Source organism: Pseudopipra pipra, chromosome 4 (genome assembly GCF_036250125.1).
Source record: "Pseudopipra pipra isolate bDixPip1 chromosome 4, bDixPip1.hap1, whole genome shotgun sequence".
Lineage (NCBI taxonomy): Eukaryota > Metazoa > Chordata > Aves > Passeriformes > Pipridae > Pseudopipra > Pseudopipra pipra.
Genome location: NC_087552.1, coordinates 32,254,472 through 32,279,680, shown reverse-complemented (window position 1 = coordinate 32,279,680; position 25,209 = coordinate 32,254,472). Strand labels below are relative to the sequence as shown.

General features: G+C 39.2%; 1 protein-coding gene across 1 annotated transcript in view; it reads right to left on the bottom strand.

Moving 5' to 3' along the window:
- Nucleotides 1-4,037: 4,037 nt before the first annotated feature.
- Nucleotides 4,038-25,209, bottom strand: part of LOC135413765 (uncharacterized) — a 64,578-nt gene continuing 43,406 nt past the window's right edge. The window contains exons 17-21 of the mRNA XM_064653905.1: nt 18,633-18,744; nt 13,812-13,895; nt 12,133-12,256; nt 7,038-7,128; nt 4,038-5,945 (exon numbers count right to left, since the gene is read on the bottom strand). Coding sequence (XP_064509975.1) covers nt 5,871-5,945; nt 7,038-7,128; nt 12,133-12,256; nt 13,812-13,895; nt 18,633-18,744 — 486 coding nt within the window. The 3' untranslated portion in view covers nt 4,038-5,870. The remainder of the gene's footprint in view (nt 5,946-7,037; nt 7,129-12,132; nt 12,257-13,811; nt 13,896-18,632; nt 18,745-25,209) is intronic.

Sequence of the window (25,209 nt, the reverse complement as noted above, 5' to 3'; positions counted from 1 at the left end):
CCGGCTGCGCTTTATTGGGGAGCGCGGCGGGCCCCCGAGCCGTCCCGCTGTCCCCTGGCCTGTCCGGGGCGACGCCACAGTGCCCACAGCCCGCACTCCGGGGCCGGGAGCCACCCTCAGCTCCCGCCCCGCCTTCCCTCGGCGCTGCCCAGGTAGAAGTGCAAGGAAAAGTGCGTGCGAAGCCCTTCTCCCGCCCTAGGGAGAGCAGGGAACAGAGAGCCCCGCCCGGGGCCGCAGTTGCTTCGTTCACCTTCCCCCTCCCGTGGAACCCCAGGGGCTCCGGGGGCCGCCCCGGCAGCCGCGGGGTCCAAGCGGCACCCGGGTGGGATCGGGGCGGGCGGGCTGGCACAGTGCTCACAGGGGGGCGGGAGAAGGGAGCGGAGCGTCTTTCTTCCTGGAAAGAAAACAGGTCTCCGAGAGAGAGCGGGAAGTCACATTTATAAATTAACTTGCTCGAAGGGTCCGCCAGCTAAGAAAGAGTGTGAATCGGCGGAGCGGCATTCCCGTCCGCTCAGTTTCATGCTAATCCGTTATGCAAATGGCCAAATCCTGGCAACGGAGCCCACAAAAGAGCAGCCCTGTCAGGTCAACAATGCCGCCCCGGACGAGGCTCGGAACTTTCAGTAGCCAAGAGGTTCCCGCCCCCTCGGGGACGGCGGAATGATGGATGGGACAGGCATTCATCTTACCTGGAAGATGACAGGGCCCGGAGAGTGGCAGAGGAGGGGGCCGCCCCCCCGCCGCCGTGGTTGCAGCCTTTCCCCGAGTCCCCGCCGCCGGGACCTTTGTTCGTGTCGCAGCCGCTCCTGCCCCGCTCCTGCCGCTCCGGCTGCAGGGGGGAGCTTTCGCCTCCGTGAGAAACGCGGAGCGGGCGCAGGAGTGAGGGGATATGCGTGTGAGAATGCTAGAAAAGTTTGTTGGAGCATCTTCCCTTAAACTCAGGAAAACATCGCAAACACGAGATGCCAAGTGGGAAACAGGGAAGCGATATCTGCTGGTGTGCAACAGCTTGGCGGCTCTCCACAGGAAAACTGCCTTTGAACAGTAGGTTATTTTTCTCTCCTCCGTCACTTTAAATCCGAGAGCCTGTGGATCACTAATGAGATCCCTAGACCACCCTCGAGCTGTAGAACCCCTTTGGTCACACCACAAAAAAAAAAAAAAAAAAAAAAAAAAAAAAAAAAAAAAAAAAGTTCACCATTCCTTTTTCTTTCCATTAGCAAATGGCTCTGGTATGACTAGGAAGGCAAAGGGGATGCAAAGTACTCATCAGGCAAGAGCCTTCTACCACCATAGATACAGAACCAAGGTTCAGGATCTTATGCCCAGGAAAGGTGAAGCTTATCAATGACCCAACCCAAGTTTTTCACTTCCTTGGTGAAGAAAATATTTCAGGGGAGTGGGTTACCTCACTGCTTGTAAACAAAAATGATGGCTGGTGCCTTCCCATTTCCTCCTGCTTGAAGCAGAGAGCAGCTTCCTGGGAAACTGAATATAATCCTCACCTTGCTTCATCTGCAAAGAGGGAGGCCTACCATAACCTCTTGTTCCATTGCTGATTACAGGCCAGAGCCCCAGCACTACTTAACAGAGTGATCAGGCATTTGGGATTTTGTCTGGAGAGTCTCAGCCAAATTTTTACGCAACAGAGGCTTACCCTTCTCAAGCCCCCGACTTCACTTACAAAAGAGAAAATACCTTATAGATGTGGCTTATGATGCTGGCAGGAGCCCTGTGGATTAGCCACAAGACACACACAATTATATAAATTAAACCAGTGTACTTGCAAATTCAGATGTTTAAATATATTTGGAAGGTTTGCTACAAGTAAATAAAACCAGGGGGAGGAGGGGGAAACTACTAATTTTTAACTAGTGCATTATTTTTAAGGGACAGGGGAAAAGAAAAAATGCCTCATCCTGATGAAGGGTCTCACCTGTTGGTGATAGTCACGGCAGCTGGTCCAGAGCTGGAGCAGTGTGCCACAGAAGGTTGTCGAACATTCCATAGAACGTCTGGGCACAGAAAGGTTCCTGTCTCCCTCCTGGGAGGATGTGCACTATTCCTGCCCTGTGCTGCCATCTCAAGATTCCCCCTCTCCCCTTCCCCAAAGCTGTCTAGGGAGCCTCTGGATGGTCTTTGTTGAAACAGGCGCTAGAGATGCTTCAGTCCTACAGTTCAGAATTCTTTCCCCTGCCCAAAGAAGGTAGAGAAATTCAACTAAACTCCCTGGCAGATACAGACATTTCCCAATGGGATCTTTCTCTTGGAGGCATCCTTTGTTTGCTTTCTTCACGCTAGTTAGCTTTAATCCCAAAATCACCAGGGTCCATTTCAGGTAAATCTGTAAAGGAAACCAGGATGAAATCGAAGAAGAGGAATTGCCACAAGAAGACTCAAAGTCTTCCTGCATGGGAGGGTTTCAAAGTTTTAAGGTGAAAGGTGTTACATTTATGCAGTGTAATTTCCTAGTACCTAAGGCACTAGCGGGTCTCCTCTCTCCCTCACCCCCCCCAACCCCTCGCTCAGTCCCAAGCCTGGAAACCCCAATGAACAAGCCCAAAAGGCATTACAGAGCAGACAGGTCTGTGGAATGGGTTGCAGCAAGTGAAATCCATCCACATAATGCTTTGCCACTACCTTGCAACTGTTGTGAGCATTACTGTGTGCAAACCACTTAATACAATACAAAGTAATTTCTGAATTAAACCAGATTCTTGCAAAGCAACTTGCAATCCAACATTTTCTCCTTTCAAACCCAAGGGGCTACACTCCTATTACTGCCAAATTTTCATGATGTAAACTGAAATTTAAAAGGTATACTTACCATTATTTTTCATCTGCTCTGAAGTAGGAAAAAACCATTTATTTCAGTGGAAAAATGGCTCAGTGGGAGATGGCAAAACTAAAAACATACATTGTGCATCAAACACTAGCACATCCTCTTGGGTGACCTTTTGTACCTATAATACACAAATTTAAGTGGAAAAACACTTTGGAATATTAAATATAAATCAGCAAACTGACAAAGTATTTGTTTGGACTGTTAACTGCTATGGAACAATTTAATTATAAAACCCATGCTTTAGTTTCAACAGTTAGGGTGAGATGCAGTAAGAAAACTGCAAGAGGTAAGAGAATGCAGCCTTTGTTCAGTAGTGCAGATGAGCCACAGCACAAAAACTTCTTAGGTAAGAAGTGTGAGCCAGTTTCCATTACACTGAAACTCCTGCATTACAAGGAACCTTATTTTATGCACTCGGCATTACTATTTCCATCGTGCCCTCACAGCTAACACAGTAGGGAAAAAGCAGGAAAGGCAGGCAATTGGAAAGGTTAAGTTCTTGCTTATATGAGGAACAGACTTGGTTTAACAAGCAGGCAAAATGAATTTTTTAGCTGACTTAAGTTAAACCAATGCTGGTTGCAAACATGCTCACCATTTGACATTTTACCAAACATTTCTCCATTACTCAAGTTTTACTGCAGATTAAGAAACGCAGCTTTCATGTCTTTTGGGACAGCTGAAACAAGTATAGTTTCGTGAATTCAAACCACGTTAAGGTATTCAAGGAGAATAAAATCTTTGGATAGAGATTTTTGGAGGATATAATTTGCAAGAAAATTATCTGAAAAGCAATGCCACTTGGTTTAAGCTGGTGTACTGAAAGAAGGAATGGACAGAAAACATGTTTGTGAAGGATTGTTTCACAGCATCCAAAAGGGCTATTCCAGAGATAAAAAATAACGCCTTTGTATTCCCATATCCAACCCATTTGAACACTGTACCATTCTTTTCAGCAAATTGCAGCTTCCATTATAGAGTTATAAGTAACCAGGTCTCTAGAAAACAGTATCATTTACCTTTCTAGTTTTTGTATTTAACAAAGACTAGGGACAGAACAGACAAAATCTGAACGAAGAAGGAAACCGGCAAGACAATGCATGAAATTGCAGGCAAGTGAAACAATCCCAAACAAAGAACCTTTGAGCTAAGTATCACTCTCTTCCTGTAGAAGATAAATGACTAAAACAAATTTATACTTTATAAATATTCATTTTTATTCAGAAACTTATTGCATACACATTTCCACAGTCACTTAAGCAGCATATTGAGTGAATAATTACTGTAGCGTTTTTATCCTTGTAGGTTTGTTACGGAGGCCTATCACTTTTGTTTTATTTCCTCTTAATAGGCTTCCAAATTATTAACAAGAGTTTTCTAACAAACAGTGAATGTAAACATAATAAAACCTGCATGCCATTTTCCCTTTGAAGTTATTAACTTGGATATTTTTCTGCAATGAAGTAATGACTCATTTTTTACAACCTCACTGAATCATGCTGTAAACATGGATAGTACTTATGACTTGCTCAGAGGATAATGTGTTTAGATGGATAAAGCATTCACTTATGATACCTTCAACTCAAATGAACAAAACTACAGAAAAGGTGGGAATGACTCATTGCCTAGTCCTCCTTAGCAAGCAGGAGGCTAGGAAATCAGTAACAGTAATAGCACAGACGGAGCTTTAGGAACAACTAACAGACAGTTTAGGTGACAATTAAGAAAATACTTACTTTTATAGTTTTGTCTGGTATTAATAATGTCTCATTTTGTTAGCACTAAACAATACAGTTTCCCCCCAAAACCCAGAAAGATTAATTTCTGATTATAAAATGGCTGAACATGTGGAGTAATATTTTTATGGCTTCAGCAGAGAAAATACAGTTATCAGAACTTCCACCTTGATATTGTCCCAGAAGTATAATACAGATTTTTGAGTCTCTTCTAAATCAGGTGAAGAAGTTTAGAAGTATCCTAATTTGAATATGCTAGTCATATTGTGCAGGAAGATGGGCAGGTGATAACTGGGAGTCAGAAGAGAGACAGAGTACACTGCATTCAACATGGTATTCCTTTCACAGCAGAAAACAGACTTTTCTGTGGGAAGGGCAACGCAAACAACAGTCAAGTGAACTTAATCCAGGCATGACTGCTGCACAAAAGGAGGACTTAACAGCCCTGAAACAAAACCAGGTATCCCTCCACCCCCTGCCCCCCCCTTCCACCCTGCCAGGACTGCACCATCCGGCCCCCCTTGCTCCCTACCAGGACTGCACCATCCCAAGGAGGAGCAAGCAGACAGACTCCCCTTTCCTCACGTTCAAATTTATTACCACGCCAAGATCTGTGATTTCAAAGTCAGTGCTTTCAACTGAGGGACTGATTAGTAAGAGATATTGGAAAATGTAATAATGAAGTCTGTCATTAATAAGACAAAGTGCTGGAAGTTTGGTGGATCACCACCAAAGGTCAGCATTTACAACCAGTCACTGTATAACAGTACCAATAATTACTTTTCTTTATTGCCTAACAGAGAAAGCTGTTCTCCAGTACCAGACAGTGCTGACTTCACAGCAATGCACAGCAGGTTACCCAGCCTCACTCTGTGCACAGGACAAACACAGCTGACAGGACAGTAGTCCATTCAATTTTCAAATAAAGACAGAGAAAAGGAAAAGAGAGATGGACTGAGCAGGAGGTAATTTTCATCCTGGGATAAAGATTATCTTGTCTTATAATTAAATGTTACGTTGCAATTTGATTAATTCTATTTTTCAGGAAATAAATTAATTCTTCATCCAATGTATTATCTAGATAGGAAATGTTATCAGTCACAGACAAAGCTATTAGTCTGGTATTACTCAAAACATATGCTAATCTGTGCCATATAGCTAAGCCTCTGAGAGATAACTGTCACAAATTTCTACTCTTTGACTTTAAAAAAATCTCACTCAAGAAGCCAGTTCTTGTTCATAATGTTTTTATACCACTCAGTGTTAAAAGCATATATATTAAACACCTGTTACTCTATCAGTGATTTTAAATCAGGAACATTTTTAATCTGGAAATCCAACAGCATCTGTCCAAGTGCTTTACCCTGTAAGAAAAAGAACCAAACCAACATGTCATTTTACTATCTAAATATACCACCTTTCTAAATTAAGTTTTTTAGAAGTGCTTCAATACAATATTTTTCCTGTAATCAGTGAAAATTCAGTACATTTGGGAAGTTTTTCTTTAGTATTTCTTTCTATACACACATACATATATATATATTTAATTTGGGGTGAGTTTTATCAAGCCTAAGTATGTACGTTATCCCAAGTTATATTTACCTTTTCCATTTATTTGGCTTTCCTACTTGTGAATCAGTACAATTAAGTAAGGAAAACTATACAGTTGAGTTTTCAAGCATCTAAACATGAACAGATGGAACAGTTTCTTCAGTTTATTTGGTACCTAGTGCTAAAATACTTATTTGGGGTTCAGTTCTACTATCCAATTCATATATAGCATCACCTTATTTTTTGAGCAGTCTTCTTGACTATGCTGAGATTATTTGTACACATAAGCATTTCTGAGCCTATGGTAGCTGTGCTGTAGCCATAGCACTGCTACATTAAAGGATCTCATCTTCAGGATTAGAAGTTTCAAATATTTAATACTCAAACTGTACACTTAGAAAGTGTTACTTTCAGGTTCACATAATGTCATCAACACAAAAGAACTTCTATCTGTCTGTTTTTCATATTTATATTATTTATCAGTATTTTAACTACAGAAGGCATAGGATAAGTTAGGAGTTGTTGTACAGTGCGTGGTTCCTGTATAAATACTAAGAAATAATCTAGTTGTCTAGTAAATCTGCATTTTTCAAAACATGACAGCCTTTTTGACAAACTAATTTTGCTGGTGCATCTAAAAACTCAGGTAGCACATCTTAGAATAAATGATTTGAAAACTATTTCAATAGTTTCTCGTACACATTTTTTCACCACATATTCTAAATCAACTTTTGACTTCCCTATGTTGTTTTCAAACCTTAAAAAAAAAAAATAGGTAATGTCTCTTAACAGGAAATTAAAAGGAACTAGAGTCAACCCCCAAAGCTTACAGTTCCACCCCAAAAACTAGTTATAGAGAGACTTATAAAAGATAACTACATTAAAATCATTGCTTTGATACATGCCTGTGGGTCACTTCTTAGGGATGCTATACCACCACCACCAAGGGAATTCTTCAGAACAAAATTTAATCCATGGATTCCTGGCAACTCATATCTGTAAAATAAAAAATGCACATTATTTCTCAAGAGATTTTGTAAGGAACATTTGTACAGAACATCAAGCAAAGCCAGCATGCAAAAATTTCACGCTTCTGATTGCATCCCACTGCCAAGTCAAACCAAAAAGTTAAGATTAACACAAGGTCTTCCCTGCCTTCATGTTCCTTCCCCTTACTCCAAATCAAGAGTCCCCATAGTTTGAAAGTAGAACCATAAAGTAATCATTTCTCTATTCAACTCCAAAACTCATGCATTTCTAATAGGGCCGTTTCTAAATTTCTTTTTTCTATGAGTTAAAGCCCATATAGAAAGCTCTGTAGGCCAGAGGTTCAAGATCCAATATCAACTCAGACAACACAGCAGGCAAAAGGAAGTATTTTTATTAGTTCCTAGTTCTGATACCAAAAATTACCATCACTTAATTCCTGGCACTCACTTTTGCTAACAAATGCACCAGCCAATTGGAAAGGCATCCTCTTTATTACTGAGAAATAACTATGAGTCACTACACTGAACACTTACGACCAAGAGATAATTCCATAGCAAATTAAAAGTAGAGCTACATTTCAATGCTTTCTTGGAGCCACGTATTTTGTTCAGGTGAAATTTTATTTTAGTGTGACAGACCTATTTTCCTGTTCCACTGCCACTGTAATAATTTTTCCGTTCTTGATTTTGACTAGTATGGTTCCAATTTGGAAACTTCTGTAGCAGTTTGGCAAATGGCTCTGTGGTTTCCTATTGTTCCAAAATCCATAAATAGGTCTACAGCGTATTTCCATTTGCCTCTCCTTGCACAGTTTTTCAGTGTTTTGTCATCTTCCTTCTATTCTTGTTTTTCTTTGGTTTTGCTTTCCTCCAATATTTTCTTCATCTAAGGACTAGACAGTTTTCCTTTAACTCCATAGGAAAGTATTTAATCAAAGCATCATCAAGCCATGAGGAATAAGAGAGAAAAATTATATCTAATTCTCACTGTCTCCAGATGTTTGACTGCTGCACTTTAACTTCTTCCAACACCACTTATTTTTCTTGAGTCACCTATCTGGTCTTCATCTGTTTGGGACAGATTCTTCCAGTCTTTCTCTTGATACAGCTGGAATTTCTTGCAGCACACTTACACTGCTTATTTTATCATTCTAAGGTTCAGCTCCTTTTGAGCATTGTGAAAATTACGGCTGTTGCTGATATTCACAGCCCTGTATGCCCTTGTATCTTGGGCATACGACGCAAACCTTTCATGGAAGGAGAGGATTCTCCTGAGCCATCTGGCAATTGCTTCAGTTCTTGTTCTTGCAAGCATTAGTCATGGAGTGTCTGTGTCTGTCTCCCAGACAAAAAGTTTTCACTGTTCCTTCTACTTTTTCGTTACCACACTCTACTTTAGTAGAGTTGTATTAGTATAGTTGTATTATACAACAATGTATAGTTGTATTTAGTAGAGTTTAGTATTAGTTGTCATTATGAAAAAAAATTGGTGTCAACATTCTGCTGTCCTTCCTTAAAAACCAGTTGGCAGGCAACATTATCATGCTTAAATGCAAATCCATTGGGAAGGCAGGAAAGTAGAATAATCCACCAGTGCTCTAGTAGACAACAAGAATATGACGAATAAAGCAACTTCTACAATAAGTCACCTACATTATTTACTAAATAGCATAATCAGCTACACAGCACAACCAGAGGACCCCATAAAATTTTCAACTAACAAGCTCAATGCAAATTACCAATCACCACATACCGTGAGAGCTAGGCACTACACTACAAATTTCACTCTGAAAAACTGGCAAAGATTTCCAGGCAGCACACAATTTCACTACTGGCAGATCTCTCCACAAGAACTAGACTGATGGAATATATATTTCAGAAGCTAATACCTCTTTTCTCAAAAGAAGTTTCATGAAAATCAATCAGGAAAAACAAACCAGGAAAGAAACTGAAGAGCATACAAAAGTAGAAGCAAATGACAAAATGAGTGGAAGAATTTCATTTTACTTTCTGCAGTAATTCTGGCAGAGGAATTATGTAATACAAGCAACAGATCTTAATTTGGAACATTTTAAAATGACATATTCATTTTAAGTACTTTGAGGAAATACTTACACTGATATACTCTAGCTAAAACTAGGACTACAAAATAATATACAAAGGTCAGCATCTTCAATATTTTAAGGCCTGTTTGAAGCATCTGAGCATTCAAAATATTTCCACACAGAAAATAAACTCCCACAATAAAAGAAAAAACAACCACTATAATCACTGTAATAGTCTTAAGTGGCAACAATACATTAACCAAAATGTTGGCAGGCACTCAGCATAATTAAACAATTTAAGTTTAATTAACTGAGATCTAAAGGAAAAAAATATTATCTAATTGTACAGTTCAATCAGAAGTTTTAAGAGCTGCTTTAAAAAAAAAACCAGAAAACAAATAAACCCTTCAAAGAATCATAAGTCTGTGACAGAAACCAGTAAAACAAGGAAAATTCACTGTTCTAGCTGAACTCCTATGCTTATGCACAATGGGGTGCCTGCTTAACTACTTCCTTTAAAGTGCTGTCCATATATATTGAAAGAAATCAGGTTTCCCTCTGAATTTCCTGTTAAAATGCATAGAAATAATAATGATAGAAAATTATTTACTGCATTTAAATCCAAGAAAAGATAGGATTCTTTTCATCAGAGGAAAGCAGGAAACAAGACCATAGGCTCACAGAGATGTTTGCATGTAGAAAAATATTTATTTTTCCCCTCTAATAGAGATATGTACCAAAAAAAAAAAAAAAAAAAAAAAAAAAGGCAATCTAGAAGCATCAGTGTCCACATTTCTGCTCTTGGTGAAAAATACCCCACAGGAAAAAAACAGCTGTCATTTTTTTTATTTCTGAGCATTGGAATGTTCTCAAAACATTCCATATACAATATTTCAGAAGACAAAACCAACAAAAATCTCACAGGATAGTTTTACTATCCTTCTTAAATGGCTGACCTAATACCACTACAAAAAAAGTTTCTTATTCCCTATCTTAAGATAATCAGATCTGTTAAGAATGTACTCTAGCACTTTATTACGGAAAACAATCACTTAAGTTTGGCATTTCAGGGCATGGGGGAGTTGAGAGACCATCTGTTGTTATTTTTTTACCTGGAAATTCAGGAAGTTTGAGTTTTCAGTGTTTTCTATCACAATAATCCCACCTTTTCTCTGTTTAGTATACCTATTTAATGCCTTTACTGAAAAAGCATGAAAGGCAACTGGTTAACAGACTCCGTTCTGTAGTGAGGTAGAGCCATGATTGGTGTGCTTTAAGTAACAAAACTAGAACATATTTTTAACCACTCACCATATAATAAAGAAAATAAAGGAAAATTAAACAGTAAGACAGCTTTTTTATCATAGTTAAAACTAAAAAGTAAACAATTTGAAAACAAACTACACAATCTGAAGCACATGAGCATAATCCTTATAATCCTAAATATTTCCACAAAAGGTTTTATTCTTTTTCCCCAGTAGCTTTCCAATTCACTTACAGAGCTCCATTATCCCATAATTAAAGGAAGCCAAACTCAGGAACAGATAATCTAATTAATCAAAATAATTTGGCTTCATCCAGACACAGCAAAATTCAACTTTTATTTATGAACATAAACAGCATTAAAGAACAGCAATGAATCAATTGCTAGAAGTATCATTAGGAGGCGTGACTTTTTTGATTTCTTCTCTTCTCTGCTCTGTTTCAGAGGAAATTCAATTACATTTCTTAGCATCACAATTTATTAGATACATAGATTTGTTAGCACTTACAAAACAGTGGGTGAGATCAGCACCAAGCTGCTTATGAAGACAAAAATCAGCACTTACAAAAGACCCGGGGTGAAAATAACTCCAAGCTCTCTGAGCTTTGGAGCTGCACCATTCTGATTAAAGCTCTTTGAACAAGTGAAAAGACACCTAACAATTTGTCTACTACCCATGGAAATATGTAATGATTTTGGCAGAATCTTCATATTTGCAAATAACTGACTTTGTATCAAAATACATTTTAGAAGAGTGAACAGTTTAAGCTTTTATGTGTTTGAAAAGCAAGAAAAAGGTTTAAAATCTGTTGACTGTTTTATGGACATCCTTAGGGGAACAAATCCTAATACCTCATGCTACAAGAACAGCATACATCTCATTTGCTAGTCCCCAGGAAGGACCCTGAGCATCAGCCATAGAATGAAAACAAAACTATTATGTACGCTGTCTGCTGGAAGAGGATATTCTTTTCTAGATGAGTGTCAGGTAAAAGTGTCCTGTTTGGGATGTACTCTCTTTCAGAGAATAAGAAGGGAAATCAGCTATGTTTTTTCTTTAAATTCTGGCTTTGTGTATGTGGCACAAAAGTGAGTCCTACTGGGGTGTTTGAAGGAAAGTGAGTGAGCTTCATAAATATTAAAAATGTTTTGCAGAAACAGGGATAGTATGAGGCATGTTTCTGACAGATGATCACATAAGTTTGGGCTCCAGACTACAGTGGCTGTGTGAAAGTCTTTCAGGTGGTGTTCTACAGATTTCGAACTCTCAGTTCAGCAGTGGCTCAAAGGATTCGGAAGCTTCAGTTACTAAGGCTCCTGCAGTTTCCAAATGGTTCAAAACCAATGGAGAGAGAAATTTCTCAAAGGACATTAGAAGGACATTATTTCTTGTTGGTAAAGACATTCTGTACTGGAACAAAACAAAAACAGCCCCAACACTACTATGCTAATGCTGGGAATTTAAATGCCTTCACTAAACGGATTCACGGCCTTTGTCCAGCTTCAGCAGAGGCCCAAGTTCAAGTTCTTTCATAGTGATTACACTTAAGTTGTTATTTCAAAAGGCAAAAGAAGATACATAAAAATATACCAAAGGCAATACACACAGCTTTGCAATATCTGTGTTAACATACTTTAAGATAATTTCTGATACCATCACGTATCTACCATACAATTGTAGACTGAGCAGCAAGCTACTCACCTTGTTACTAATTGTTGTTCTGGTTTTTCACGCTCTAAAAGGTGTTGAAAGTAATTCTCCAGGGCTTGAGCTGTTAAAGTTTTCTTTAGGTATGGATAGTAGAGGGGATGCCGTGCTATCACACCTGTTAAGTATTAACTGGCATTAGTTGAAATAGGAGCTGTTAAAACCAATTTGTATTTATCCTTTCAAAACTGATTTAAGATCCTCTGTTTAACTGAAACTGTACATATGGATCCTCTTTAATGAGCTCCTGAATAAAAAACACAATAGTATGACAGCTCTCTCTCTGTCAGTAGAGATGTAGGGTGGAGCATGACGAGAAAATGCTAAGTGACCACAAAGTGATTATTGGACCTCTTCTGGCTGCAAACATTCCCTGCCACTGACAGACACCTAAGGAACAACAACATCTCAACAAACAACCCACAGGCAGTTCTCTTCCCCTAAGTGGTTTGCAAGACTTCGATAAGTAATCACAATTAACCATAACAAGGCATGATCAGTGACTGAAGGTTTGGTCCTTGCCCCACCTCTTAAATGAGATTCTGACATAAGTGTGAGAAATCACAGTTACATTTGTATTCCTGTAAATATGCTTTCATAAGCTTCAGTTAATTTTATGCTGAAGCTGAAGTTCCAGAGCAGGATCAGGAAGGCAGATTTGTGTCATAGGGACCTTTTCATCTGTGGACTTCGAAGACTAATTTATCTTAGAGGTGAAGTTTGTTGTTGTTATTGCTGTTCCTTAATAAAGCAGTAGTGTCTTTTACAGCTGAAGAAGTCTATTATGTATGCATCATTCATGATCTGGCAATGCTACACTGCAACAGTGGTCAACCATAGGGAAAGGGAAATTAGAAAAAAGACAAAAAAAAAAAAAAATCAATATTTTTTCATTCTTCAACCCAAAAAAAGAGTTGCACAAACAAGGACAAGAAAACTATATTCCTAAATACAAATGAACAAAATTTATCAGTTTTAGCATGACAGCTAATAGCAAATCAAATCCCAAACGCACCTTTAATTCATACTGAGCTTTGAACACCACACGCTCTCATCTTCCAACAAGTAAGAGAGCCAATTGTTGCATGCAGAAGTAAGGAACAGAAGGAATTATTAAACAATGCAAAGAAGCAGCACAATCAATGTAAAGAGACTGCACACTGAAATACAGCATTTGGATTAGCAATATAATAAAAATGTTCTCTTACATACAAGAACAAATTTTGGTATTTCCTAACACTGTCAATGTTTTAGCCATATACATGTTACAAAATTCATGTATGAAAATACTACACATGATCAGACAACCAAGAAATTATAATACATAACATATATACATGAAGGAGTAGCAACTGTAAGAAGAACCTCAGAAAGGCATTTCTTAACTTTTGAGAGCTCGACTTTCAAACCTTAAACAAAAATCTTTCTTTGTAGTATGACATGCTAGGATTTTTTCTTAGTGCCTCAGATTACAACATCTGCTAATCAGGAAACTAATGATATTTCTTTAGCAAAATCCTTGTTCTAGATGTATTCTTTTTTTTGTTTCAGCACAATTAAAAAAAAAAAATCAAGTGATATGAGAGATTTCAAGAAATTAAGAATAGCACTTGATATGTAACTCTTATTTGAAAGTCTTACATCACTTCAGAAAACAAGAAAACTAAAAATACCTATGTTTGCAGAATTGCCTTTGTCTCCACTTCTCGTATAGGCAAGATCTTCTAAGCGATAAGTATGTGGACCACTTGGCAGATCTATACAATATAAAAAGGAATACATTTTAATGATGCTACAAATAATAGCATAATTTGAAGATGTAACTGTCATTTTAAATATATGCTTTCTGCATTGCTTGGAATAACTCTGAAAACATTTCCAATTTTTCTTCCCACAGGAGCACCTAGAGAAAGAGAGGTGAGACTGGGTCCCAAAATTACAAAGTTGTTATGTCCTGCTTCATCTCCCAAATCCCTTTCCTTTTTTTACAGCCAAGTGTTGTACCAGGCATCCCTTCTTCCACCACCCTTGAATGTGAATATTCTTCTTGATCTTAGCAGTGCAGTATCTTTGAAGGAGGCATAGCAGATACTTGTCAGTTCTTGCCTAGCTGACAACTTTTATCCCCCTTAAAACACAGATCTCTCTGCTTCCAGTGCAGGTAGAAAATACATGTGGATGCTACTGTCCTGATAATTCTATGTGTGTTTATTCTGATAACATCTGTAGAAAACTCACAATTTAAAATTCCTTTTCAGCACAACACGACTCCCACTTGCACTGTTGTAACAGTTACTTATCCAGCTGCATAGAAGAAATCTAAGACTTCTAATTACTGGGTTTTTTTAAATATCTTAGCATTATATAAGAAAATGCATTCTCTATAGGAAGCCAATCTCGATTATTTTATCCATCTACATATCAAAAAGCAAACCCACTCCTGTCCAAATCCAGAAATTCCATATCGTGGGATTCACACAGTATACACCTGAGGTTTGATGGCTAAGTTGCACAGCACAGACCTCCTGCAACTGTTGATGACTAAGAGCAGTTGGCTGTCACCATCTAGTTTCTGTCCTCCAAAGCCAGAGATGAAGCACTCACTTTGCTACTGAGTTATTCATAACTCAACATAACACAAACTTGAAGCATAGGCTATATCAAAGTTTTTAGGCACTGAGAATCTAGTAATGTTCAGCCAGTTCTGCTCCTGATCCAACTTGCCTACAGCCATATCAGCTCTCCCAGCATCCTTGGCTTTTCAGTCCCATCATCTCTAACAGATAGACCTACACTCCTGACTCAGAGTAGACTTCTCACCCCCTCAGTTGCTCTCTCCTCTATCCCCTTCCTGTTGCTTTTCATCCTTCTGCACACAAGTGGCAGCCCTCCCCTTCTCTCTGCTCCTTGAACACCAGTAGGGGGGGACTATGCAGAGCAGGGAAGCAACAGCCTTCCTGCTTTCTGTCACAGCTTCTGGTACAACTGCTGCAGGTGGCAGCCACAAGAAGTAACTGACAAATGTCCCAAAATGATCTATTTCTTTTTAAGGCACCAAGCAATTCAACCCTGGGCACATGCCTGTCACAGGAAATTTCAGTTTTATGTGTTAAAAACTGCCAGATTTAAAGGAATTGAAGTCAGGCTCCTGTAAATCAATTACGTTGGACAAACGTCACGCTGCTAGATACAATGCAATTTGAAAATATAGCAGTCTGTCATTTCTGTACTATTATTGCTTCTGCTTAGGATACCAAACTACTTTGGGCTTTTTTTTTTTTGCCTTTTTTTTGCTTTCTTTTAATTTTAGGGAGTAAGAGACCCAACACTAAAGATGCTATGCTCTAAATGCTGGCCAAAGGCAGTGTATAGAGCACAGCGCACCTAATACGAAGGCATGAGTAGATATGCACTCCATGAACTGCATCAGGTGATGAGGTAAACACAGCCCTAACCAAATCATCGTTACCTTTAACTTCTTCCTGCTCACAGGGAGTTGCTGACTCATCAGACATGAGCCAAGCTGACCTTGGTAAGAAAGAAACTATGTCCGAATCCTACTGCCTGCAGTTTTCACTGACCCTGTCAGAAAGGGAGGCTGCAAGTCTATGGCAGTAGCAGCTAGACACATCCCAAAAGTTCATTTGGGTATGGGGTGGGTGATACAACGGATAACAAAAATGCCTTAGAATGACATAACACAGAATTTGTATAGTATATCTTAGTTCATGGTACTTATTTGGTTGAAGCAGATCAGGTAACACAAGAATAGCTTTGCTGGCACATGTGAGTGGCAATAACAAGGAAAACAATAACGAAGAACTAGGGGCTCACCACAGCAACCTCTTCTACTGGCACACCTGGATCAGAAAATCTACCCACAACCTACCCAAACACCAACCTACCAGCATTTAACTGCCTTAATTAAAGACCTAAGGTTTTATAATATATATTGGGTCACTGTCAGAGATGATCTGAAGGAGCGATTATAGTTTAGTCTGGCACAATGGCTCCTCGTTGGTAATTAAGTCACAGTGGCATGAAATTTGAAATGGTGAAAGCATACAATGAAAGACATATTTGTTTTGAACTTGCTCACAATCTTGTCCATGTTCACTTACTAGCCGAAATGTGCCATGAAACTTGGCAGAAGGTATTTAAGAGTGTATTTATTTAACTGGGGAATCTTATTTTTGATTAAACATCTCTATTAAGAGAGAATCTGAAGAAGTCCAGCTAAAGCTCATTTTGGACAAGACTACTACACTTCATTTACTACAGAAATCACATGAATTTTCATAATGTCATTCAATACACAATTCGAGAAAAAAATGAAGTGTTTCTTCAGGGGCTGAAGTTTGACAATGTCTGAACTGTATAAGCTGTAGGTCTCTTCTCTATCAGACATTTTACAGTCAGTCTTTGACAATCTCCCATTAAACAAAACCAGTTCAAGACCATGTTCTGGTCTTGAATCTTCTCATTTATTATTATCCTCATTGATTTATTTTTCATGATCCATTTATCAGGAAATTGTTTTCATTTAATAAACATCTATGAAAGCTAGGGAAAATGGTAAATTCAAATTCCACCCCCCTCCCAGAATCACATCTAGCAGCTTATTTGAAATCCATTTTCACATATTTCTCTTATCTATTCAAAGACAACTAACAGTCCCACACACTTGAGATAACCATGAAACTGAGAAAAATACTTCCATTCTTTATAAATACTGACAAAAAATGCTTTACCAGAAGCTATTCCTTTTACAGTCTAACCCATTTGTCTTTCTCATCCATGCTGTCCTGCATTAAGCCACGGAAGTAGGTAAGTATTTAGTCACAGACAGAAAACATTTATATTTACAACAAAGGGCAAAAGTTTAGAGATCCTTCTCAGGGGAAACAACCAGAGGAGCTCTGCTGTCTCTCAAAAATGGGGTTTTGCCTAATAAAAGCCTGAAGAATTCAGTACTTAAAATTCTGCTGTCAGGCACCTCAAAGTTTTCTCAAATGACAAAAAGGCAATAGGGAGTCCAACAGCTTTTTGCTTCTCTATTTAGCATTGTGGTCACCTTGAAAAAAGAAACCAGACAACAGAACAATGATTTCCTATTTCTTATCTTGCCCAGTTTGATGGTGTAAATACACCACTGCCCTCCTGAAAACTCCCAGGCATCAGAGAGATTCTGGTGTGACATCAGATTTCCAACAGACATAAGAGCTGAAAACATACTTAAAGAGTTTAACTTGTTTCTGACTGACACATAAATCTTCATATTGAAGAGATGTTTGAACATATGGGGGAAATGAACACATGCATGGCAATCAGGCATCCACCATCAGTGGCTTTCAAATGGTAACAAACACATAGTCCTATGTATATTTCAAAATTTCTCTATGTGATACAGAACATTCCCTACTAACTCATAATTAGTTGTTATACTATTCTATTATCAGTTTTGAGAAATACTACTCATGGATATCTGAAATCCAGAATAAATCTTAACACACAGGTGCCTTTACAGCATTAATTTTTCAAGTATACAGACTTAAATACCTGAATTACTCTTTCAACATCAGTATTATTTTTAGAAATTTTTCAAACAAGTAATCTTTAGGTACAGTCACCTGATTTAGATTTGCAAATACCTATCCACAGCTTTAAATTAATTCTCTCAGTTCTATGGTATGCAGAAATAAGGTAACGAAGACCAAAAGGGAATTATGAAGCATTCTATACGTTAAGAAATACTATATATCATTCTGCCATTAAAAAGAAAAAAAAATCTGAAGTGTCCAGCACCTTCAATAATCAGTTGTATGAGCAACTCTGATTTAACACTTCCTTTTCATTGTGGACATCCTGACCTGTTCCATTCAGCTCAATGGCTTGCCCTTCTCAAGGTTCTTCTTTCTCAGAGAGCTTGGTTAGACAAGTCCAGCAGGAACACAGGAATTATCATGCTGGATCATTAACTAGTGTGATTTCTTTAAAAGTCACCAGTTCTAGGCTGATCTCATTCTTGTTAATTTTGTGAAGGCTGCCATATGGAACAGGAGCAAATATTAATCTTCTAAATTTTAATAATCTAAGTGCTGTAAGTCTCTAAGTCATTCTGTATGTCCATCCTCTATTCTGAACATCACTAGTCTGGTGTAGGGTAAACCCAACTATTTCCAGGATTCACAAAAAGTAAGATTATAATATACTTTGAAACCATGTTTCAATTTCAAGCAATCTTTGCAACATCTTCAAGTGTGTCTTAAGGCCTAGTTTTTTTGAACAACAATTTACTTATGTACTTCTTATAGTTTCAAATACATTTTATACTGCATGATGCTAACCACCTTCCTTCCAAGAAAAATAGTTAAAGCGTTTTGCAACGGCCGTAAAAATATATCATACAGAGGTAGAATGTATTTCACAGACAAATCTAATATGATTTTCCAGGACAAAGATAAAAAAAAAATCAGTCACAAAGATGAATGTACCTTTCAATTCACTGCTAATCTTCGGTGGATCAAATGGAACCACTTCATCTGATGTAAATGTGAGATCCTCCTCAAATATCTCAACATGCTGCCCATTTAAAAATAGGTCGATCTGCAGAAAGAACAGATTTTCAAACTGTCAAATTAGAAATCCATTGCAACATGAATAAAGCACATTTTTAATTAATTACTGATGTCGTATATTTTCAGTTACAGTTTTATAGATAAGGTTCTGTTGCTCCCTTTTAAAAAGTCACAATACAATAATAATTAATTATAAACCTAAAAGAAATCTTTGTGTAGGGGAAAAATGGTATGAAACACTCAAAGAAGTACTCTATCCAGTTTGGTATGTTTTAAAGAAACATTCCACCTCCCTCTATATACTGCAACACAACATGGAATTTCATGTCACAACTCTCGACAGTTAAATCCCAAAACTTGAACGTTTCCAGCTGTTCCATCATATAACCCCCTTTCCTTCTTAATGTCACTGTCCATACTAAAGACAACCTCCTCGTTGGATCCTGTATTCATCTTCAAATATATTCTGTGAAAGCCACCAATAAAAATAAATCAATACTGGAATTTTGGGTTTATGGTGAGATAAAATACAAAATAAAAAATGCTATGGTGTTCATTTTGCACGATGAGCTCTCCGTCCCACCCCACCCCCTCAAAAATCAGTAAAATGCATAGTCAAGTGTGCTATTTTATTAGCTGATTGGGCTATTTACTGCCCTCATTTAAACTGGCATAGAGCTCATTTTCTTCCTAGTAGCTGGCCAGTGCTGTGTTTTTTGGATTTAGTATGACAATAAGATGGACAAACACACTGATGATTTAGTTGTTTCTCAGTAGTGCTTACTCTCTAAGTCAAGGACTTTTCACTTTCCCATGCCCTGCCAGTGAGAAGGTGGACAAGCTGGGGAGGGAGCACAGCCAGGACAGCTGACCTGAACTGGCCAAAGGCATATTCCATACCACAGAGAGTCATGTCAGTATATAAACTGAGGGGGGTGGGAGTTGGCTGGGAGCTGCTGATCACTGCTGGGGAATGGGCTGGGCATCAGTCAGTGGGTGGTGAGACACTGTACTGTGCATCACTTGTCTTTCTTGGGTTTTATTCCCCTCTTTCTTCTTTGTTACCTCCCTTTTAATAATAACAACTACTATACTTTGTTTCAATTATTAAACTGTTCTTATCTCAACTCATAGTTTTAACCTTTTACCTTTTTTCTAATTTTTCTCCCCATCACACTGGGTCAGGGGAGGGAGGTGAGCAAGTGGCTGTGTGGCACTTAGTTGCCAGCTGCGATTAAACCATGACAGTCCTTTTTCACACCCAACGTGGGGCTTAATGGGTTCAGATAACAGCAAATCTGACTAGATCATGTTAGAACACAAGCATTCACTATGTTAGTTTAATATTCACTGCTCACAATGATTTACTTTCTCTCAAAGTTGATGTGTTTGTTCCTCAAGTTCCATTATGTAACAACTTGCAGCATGTGTTCTCTGTTATGATGTTTATCACCCATGGAAACCGGGTTGAGGTTATCAAATTGTTGTACTTTGTAACATTGGCTTATGATAGGATGTAATTGCTGGTTGTGAAACTAATCTGGCATTTGCGCTCAGCACTGCTGTCATCTCTGTACTTGGGCGTCATCTATCAGAAACTATTAATAATTATACCTTTTACCTTTTCTCCTCAAAGACCCAATCCACGGGGGGGGACACACTTCCTTTCATCTTCCCTTTCTTCAGGCTAATCACAATAGCCATTGACAATTTTTAACATCCTTGGGATGTTCAAACTAGAATGTTCCTATTGCTATGTCTTCACAGAACCATGGAATCAATTAGGCTGGAAAAGACCTCTGAGATCATCCAATCCAGTCTATGGCCCAACACAACCATGTCAGCTAGACTACGGCACTAAGTGCCACATCCAGTCTTGCCTTAAACACACTGAGGGACAGTGACTCCACCATCTCCCTGGGCAGCTCACTCCAACGCCTAATCACCCTGGCACAGTTTTAAGACTATGTCCTCTTGTCCTATCACTGGTTGACTGGGAGAAGAGAATGACCCCCACCTCACCACAACCTCCTTTCAGGCAATTGAGGAGAGCAATAAGGTCACCCTGAGTCTCCTTTTTTTCAGGCTAAACACTCCCAGCTCCCTCCACCATTCCTCATGAAACTTGTGCTCCAGTCCCTTCACCAGCTCTGCTGGCCCTTCTCTGTACATGATCCACACCTCAGCATCCTCTCTGAATTGAGGAGCCCAGAATTGGACACAGTACTCCAGGTGTGGCCTCACCAGCGCTGAGTACAGAGGGACAATCACTATCCTGGCCCTGCTGGCCACACTATTCCTGATACAGGCCAGTATGCCACTGGCCTTTGCCACCTGGGCACACTGCTGGTTCATGTCTACTGAATGTGTTCCAGGTCTTTTTTAAGGTTAAACAACTATTTAAGAATACTACCCAGAGATCCACCCCACAGAGAGAGACATGGGGGGGGTGGTTGATGAAAAACTCAACATGAGCTGGTAGTGTGCACTCACAGCCGAGAAAGCTAATTGAATCCTGGGTCGAAGGAGGTGATTCTCCCCTTCTACTCTGCTCTTGTGAGACCCCCTCTGGAGTACTGTGCACAGTTCTGGTGTCCCCAACATAAAAAGGATAGGGAACTGTTTGAGCAAGTCCTGAGGAGAGGCACAAAGCTGAAGAGAGGACTGGAGCATCTCCCCTACAAAGACAGGCTGAGAAAGTTGGGGCTGTTCAGCCTGGAGAAGGATATTTTGGAGGCCTCATAGCAACCTTCCAGTATCTGAAGGGAGGCTACAGGGAAGTCAGAGAGGGACTCTTCACAGCAACTGTAGTGACAGGACAAGGAGTAAAGCGTACAGATTGATAGAGGGGAAATTTAGGTTAGATATTGGAAAAAAAATTTTCACTATGAGGGTGGTGAGACACTGCAACAGGTTGCCCAGGGAGGCTGTGGATACCCCAACCCTGGCAGTGTGTTCAAAGCCAGGTTGGATAAGGCAACCTGGTCTAGTGGGAGGTGCCCCTGCTCATGGCAGTGGGAGTTGGGACTAGATAACCTTTAAGGTCCATTCCAACCCCTTAACATTCTCTGATTCTATGATCTGCTCTGAGGCTGGATAGTTAAGAGTGTCAGGGTGCATAGGATATTATGGGCAAGTGCCTAGGTGTGTGGGCAGCTCCGGTGGTTTGGAACTTTACCCCAAACAAATGCAGAATCCAGAAAAACTAGTAAAATACTTGGAAAAAGTATGCCATCACCTTGGCAATGCCAGAGAGACATAAATCACTGCAATGTGCTGGCCCAGGCCTACCGAGCTCTGTTTAACACTACTTAGTACTTTCAAGGGGAGGAGGAGGTCTCTGGATCTGACAAAAAACCAAAAAGCCCTGCAGCTACTCCAACCCTGGCAACAGGCACTGCAGCTGAGGGAGAGGACCAACACCTCCTAGCTACCAGTCACTCCTATACATAAGAAGAAATCAACACAAAACTCAGCTGATTTAGTAAAGGAGGATGAAGCAGGGTCATCACAAAAATAGGAGAAAGAGGCAGAACAAGATCCCCATCCTTGAGTGAGCAGTGGGATATGTGAAAATATTTCAGCTGTCTTCCAGGTCAGCACATTATCACCTGGCTGCTCCGATGCTGGGATAATGGAGCTAGTAGCCTGAAACTAGAGGGGGTAAAGAAGTCAAGAAGCTACAATCATTTTCTAAGGAAGGGGACATTGACAACTGGATTTGAGAAAGCGACCACGTCCTCAGCCTCTGGAGGTGACTCATGTTAAGTCTGAAGGAAACGTATCCCTTCAAGGAAAATATTTTATGTCACCCAGGTAAGTGGACCACAAGGAAGAGAGGTATCCAGTACTTGAGAGAATTAGCCATGCTAGAGATGATTTATTATGACCTGAACAATGCACAGCTACCCACAGATCCAGATGGAGCCCAAAGCTCATGACCCACATGGCAGCAATTTGTACAGAGCGCATCATCATCGTATGCCAACTAATTGGCAGGCATGAGACCCGGAGAGATGAAGAGGCACGACAGTGGATCAAGTGGCTCACCAATACAAACAATATGAAGAAAATCTCTCTTCCTCCCTATGGAGTTGTGTCTTGGCTCTGGAAAAACTGAATAAAGGGAAAACCTGTCCTGGGAGTTTCAGCAATTCAAAGCGAAAACTTCTTGCTCCTCATCTATACAGACCAGTATCTCAGCTATTAACAGTAAGCATTCTTTTGCTCAAGAGAAAGGATATAGAAAGTACACGTGGCAGGGTACCCTGCAGTTTTTCCTGTCACTGACAGGACACAATGAGGTGGGATGGAAGCAACTGACATCCATTTTATGTGTGTTGGAAGACGCCCAGTACTAAAGATTCGGACATATGATCGAGTTACAATACCACAACAAAACAATATAAACTAGCTTTGCTGCAGCAGTTATCGGTGCTCAGTCATCAGCAAAGGCAAGATAAGAAAGAGTGCTGAATAGAGTTAAGATTTCCCTTAGAGAATAACTAATAGTGACTTTCCTTCAGTAGGTTTGCTGCCATTTTTCTCCCTACAGCAAAATTTTAGGTTACCTTTGAAGTACACATGGAGAGTAACTACTATTTGAACTGTAAAACCATTGGTGATCTATGATAAACTCGGGACAATTGCATAAAAGCAGTGGAAACAACAAATGAGATACTGAATCCTAACTGACACCCAGAAAGGTGTTAAACACAGAACAAAAGAACCCACTGTAGCAATATTAATATAACTGAAAATCTGCTTATGGAGTTTTTTTGGGTTTAGGTCAAATGCTGAACTAGAGCAAGACTTTTTATAACTGAACTTCCAATTTAGAAAAATCAGTTAATTCATACTTTACTTACTCTGTAATCTCTCACTAGACCATGGTTGTTAATACATGGCTAGAATTTTGAATCAAGGACTTGAATCACTTACACCCCACTTTTACTGCAGGACAACACATTGCACTTTGCTAATGGTGTATCAGTACATTCATGAGATTAGTTACATAGAGCAAGGACTTTGGTTTTCTGTATTGAAAAGAATAAATGAGACTCTGCTTTCCTTCCTTGTTAAATTGGGTTACTATTTAACCTCAACAGCATTTTACCAAGTCTGGAACACAGTGCTAATTACCAAGTTTATATTTAATTTGATGAGCAGTACAGTGGCAGGCTAAACTTCCATAGATAGTACTTCCATATTAAACTTCACAAAGACAAGCCATTTGTATAAAGCAAAATATAAGTGATGATAAAAACAAGTACTTGAAATTCTTTTTAATGCTTTTCCACTAAGCACAGTTTACAAATAATATAATTGTAATAACTAAATAGCATCTCCTCTCTAAAGTTGTGAAACTAAAATATTTTCCATTAATGCAGAATACTACTTAAAAGAATGGGGCTTGTTTGTGCTAAACACTGTATGAGGGTTAGAAAGTGAAAAGTCCCTTTCTGGTTAGAATACTTAAGCTGTTGTGTATGTTGCCCCTTGCCAACCTTATCACTTGCTGCCTGTGTTCTCAAAGCTTCCCTTCACCACCCTAAGCAGAAGTCAGTCACAACACCTGTGGTCTAACACAGACCAACATTCTGGCCTTTGGCCACTTTCTTGACAGTGGATGAGTGAGAAAACTCATACCGAGTATGAGGATGCCTTGGCATGAGAGGCATGCAATAGTTACAAGTCACTTAAAGGCCCTGGAAAAAGAAGAGCATGTACATGATTTTGTCTGCAGTCTCCAAAGGATCAATTAAGTATCTGATGGCATTCAAAAGAGCAGAGATCAACATTTATAAATCCAAACATTTTATGGTTTCAGCAAAACCAAATTCTTTAAATTTATCTTGAAGACTTCAATCTAGACAGGGGTATATGTGTAACAGAAAAGAAGTAGGGCTCTAAATGAACATGTCATGCACTGTAATTTCTCAACCAGGGCTGGCTAGTCATCTGAACTGTAAGTTCCTGGACTAAAAGAAATGACTGCTATGAACTGAATAGGGCCACTGAGAGACATCATTCACAGGCTCCTCCATGACACTCAGCACAATAGTTGCACAGGCTTTCGTAATTTTACGGTTTTTGTAATATAGGCAAGAGCAGAAATTACTATTTCCATTTTTATAGACAGGGTATATGGAAGGAAAAGGCCCAACTCTCTGTTAAGGTAAAACATCTATGAGTCAGAGGAAATTCACTAGTTTTAATACTTATTCCCAGTAGTATATAGAAAACGTAGACTCCCCAAAAAATCACAAGATGCGTCCAGGTTCACAAGATTAATACTCCCCTTTCTGAACACCCAATTGCCTACTTTTTAAAGAGGTCCCGTTACCTTTCAAAAAAGTATAAATTTTCTTAAGGACTCCCTGCAAACACAGTAAAAACAACTCAAACCTACAATTCTAGGAAGTTCGGTTCATGAAAAGAGAAGTTTCAGTTTTGGTCTAAGATATTTCAAAATTTGCAGCAATTAAAACGG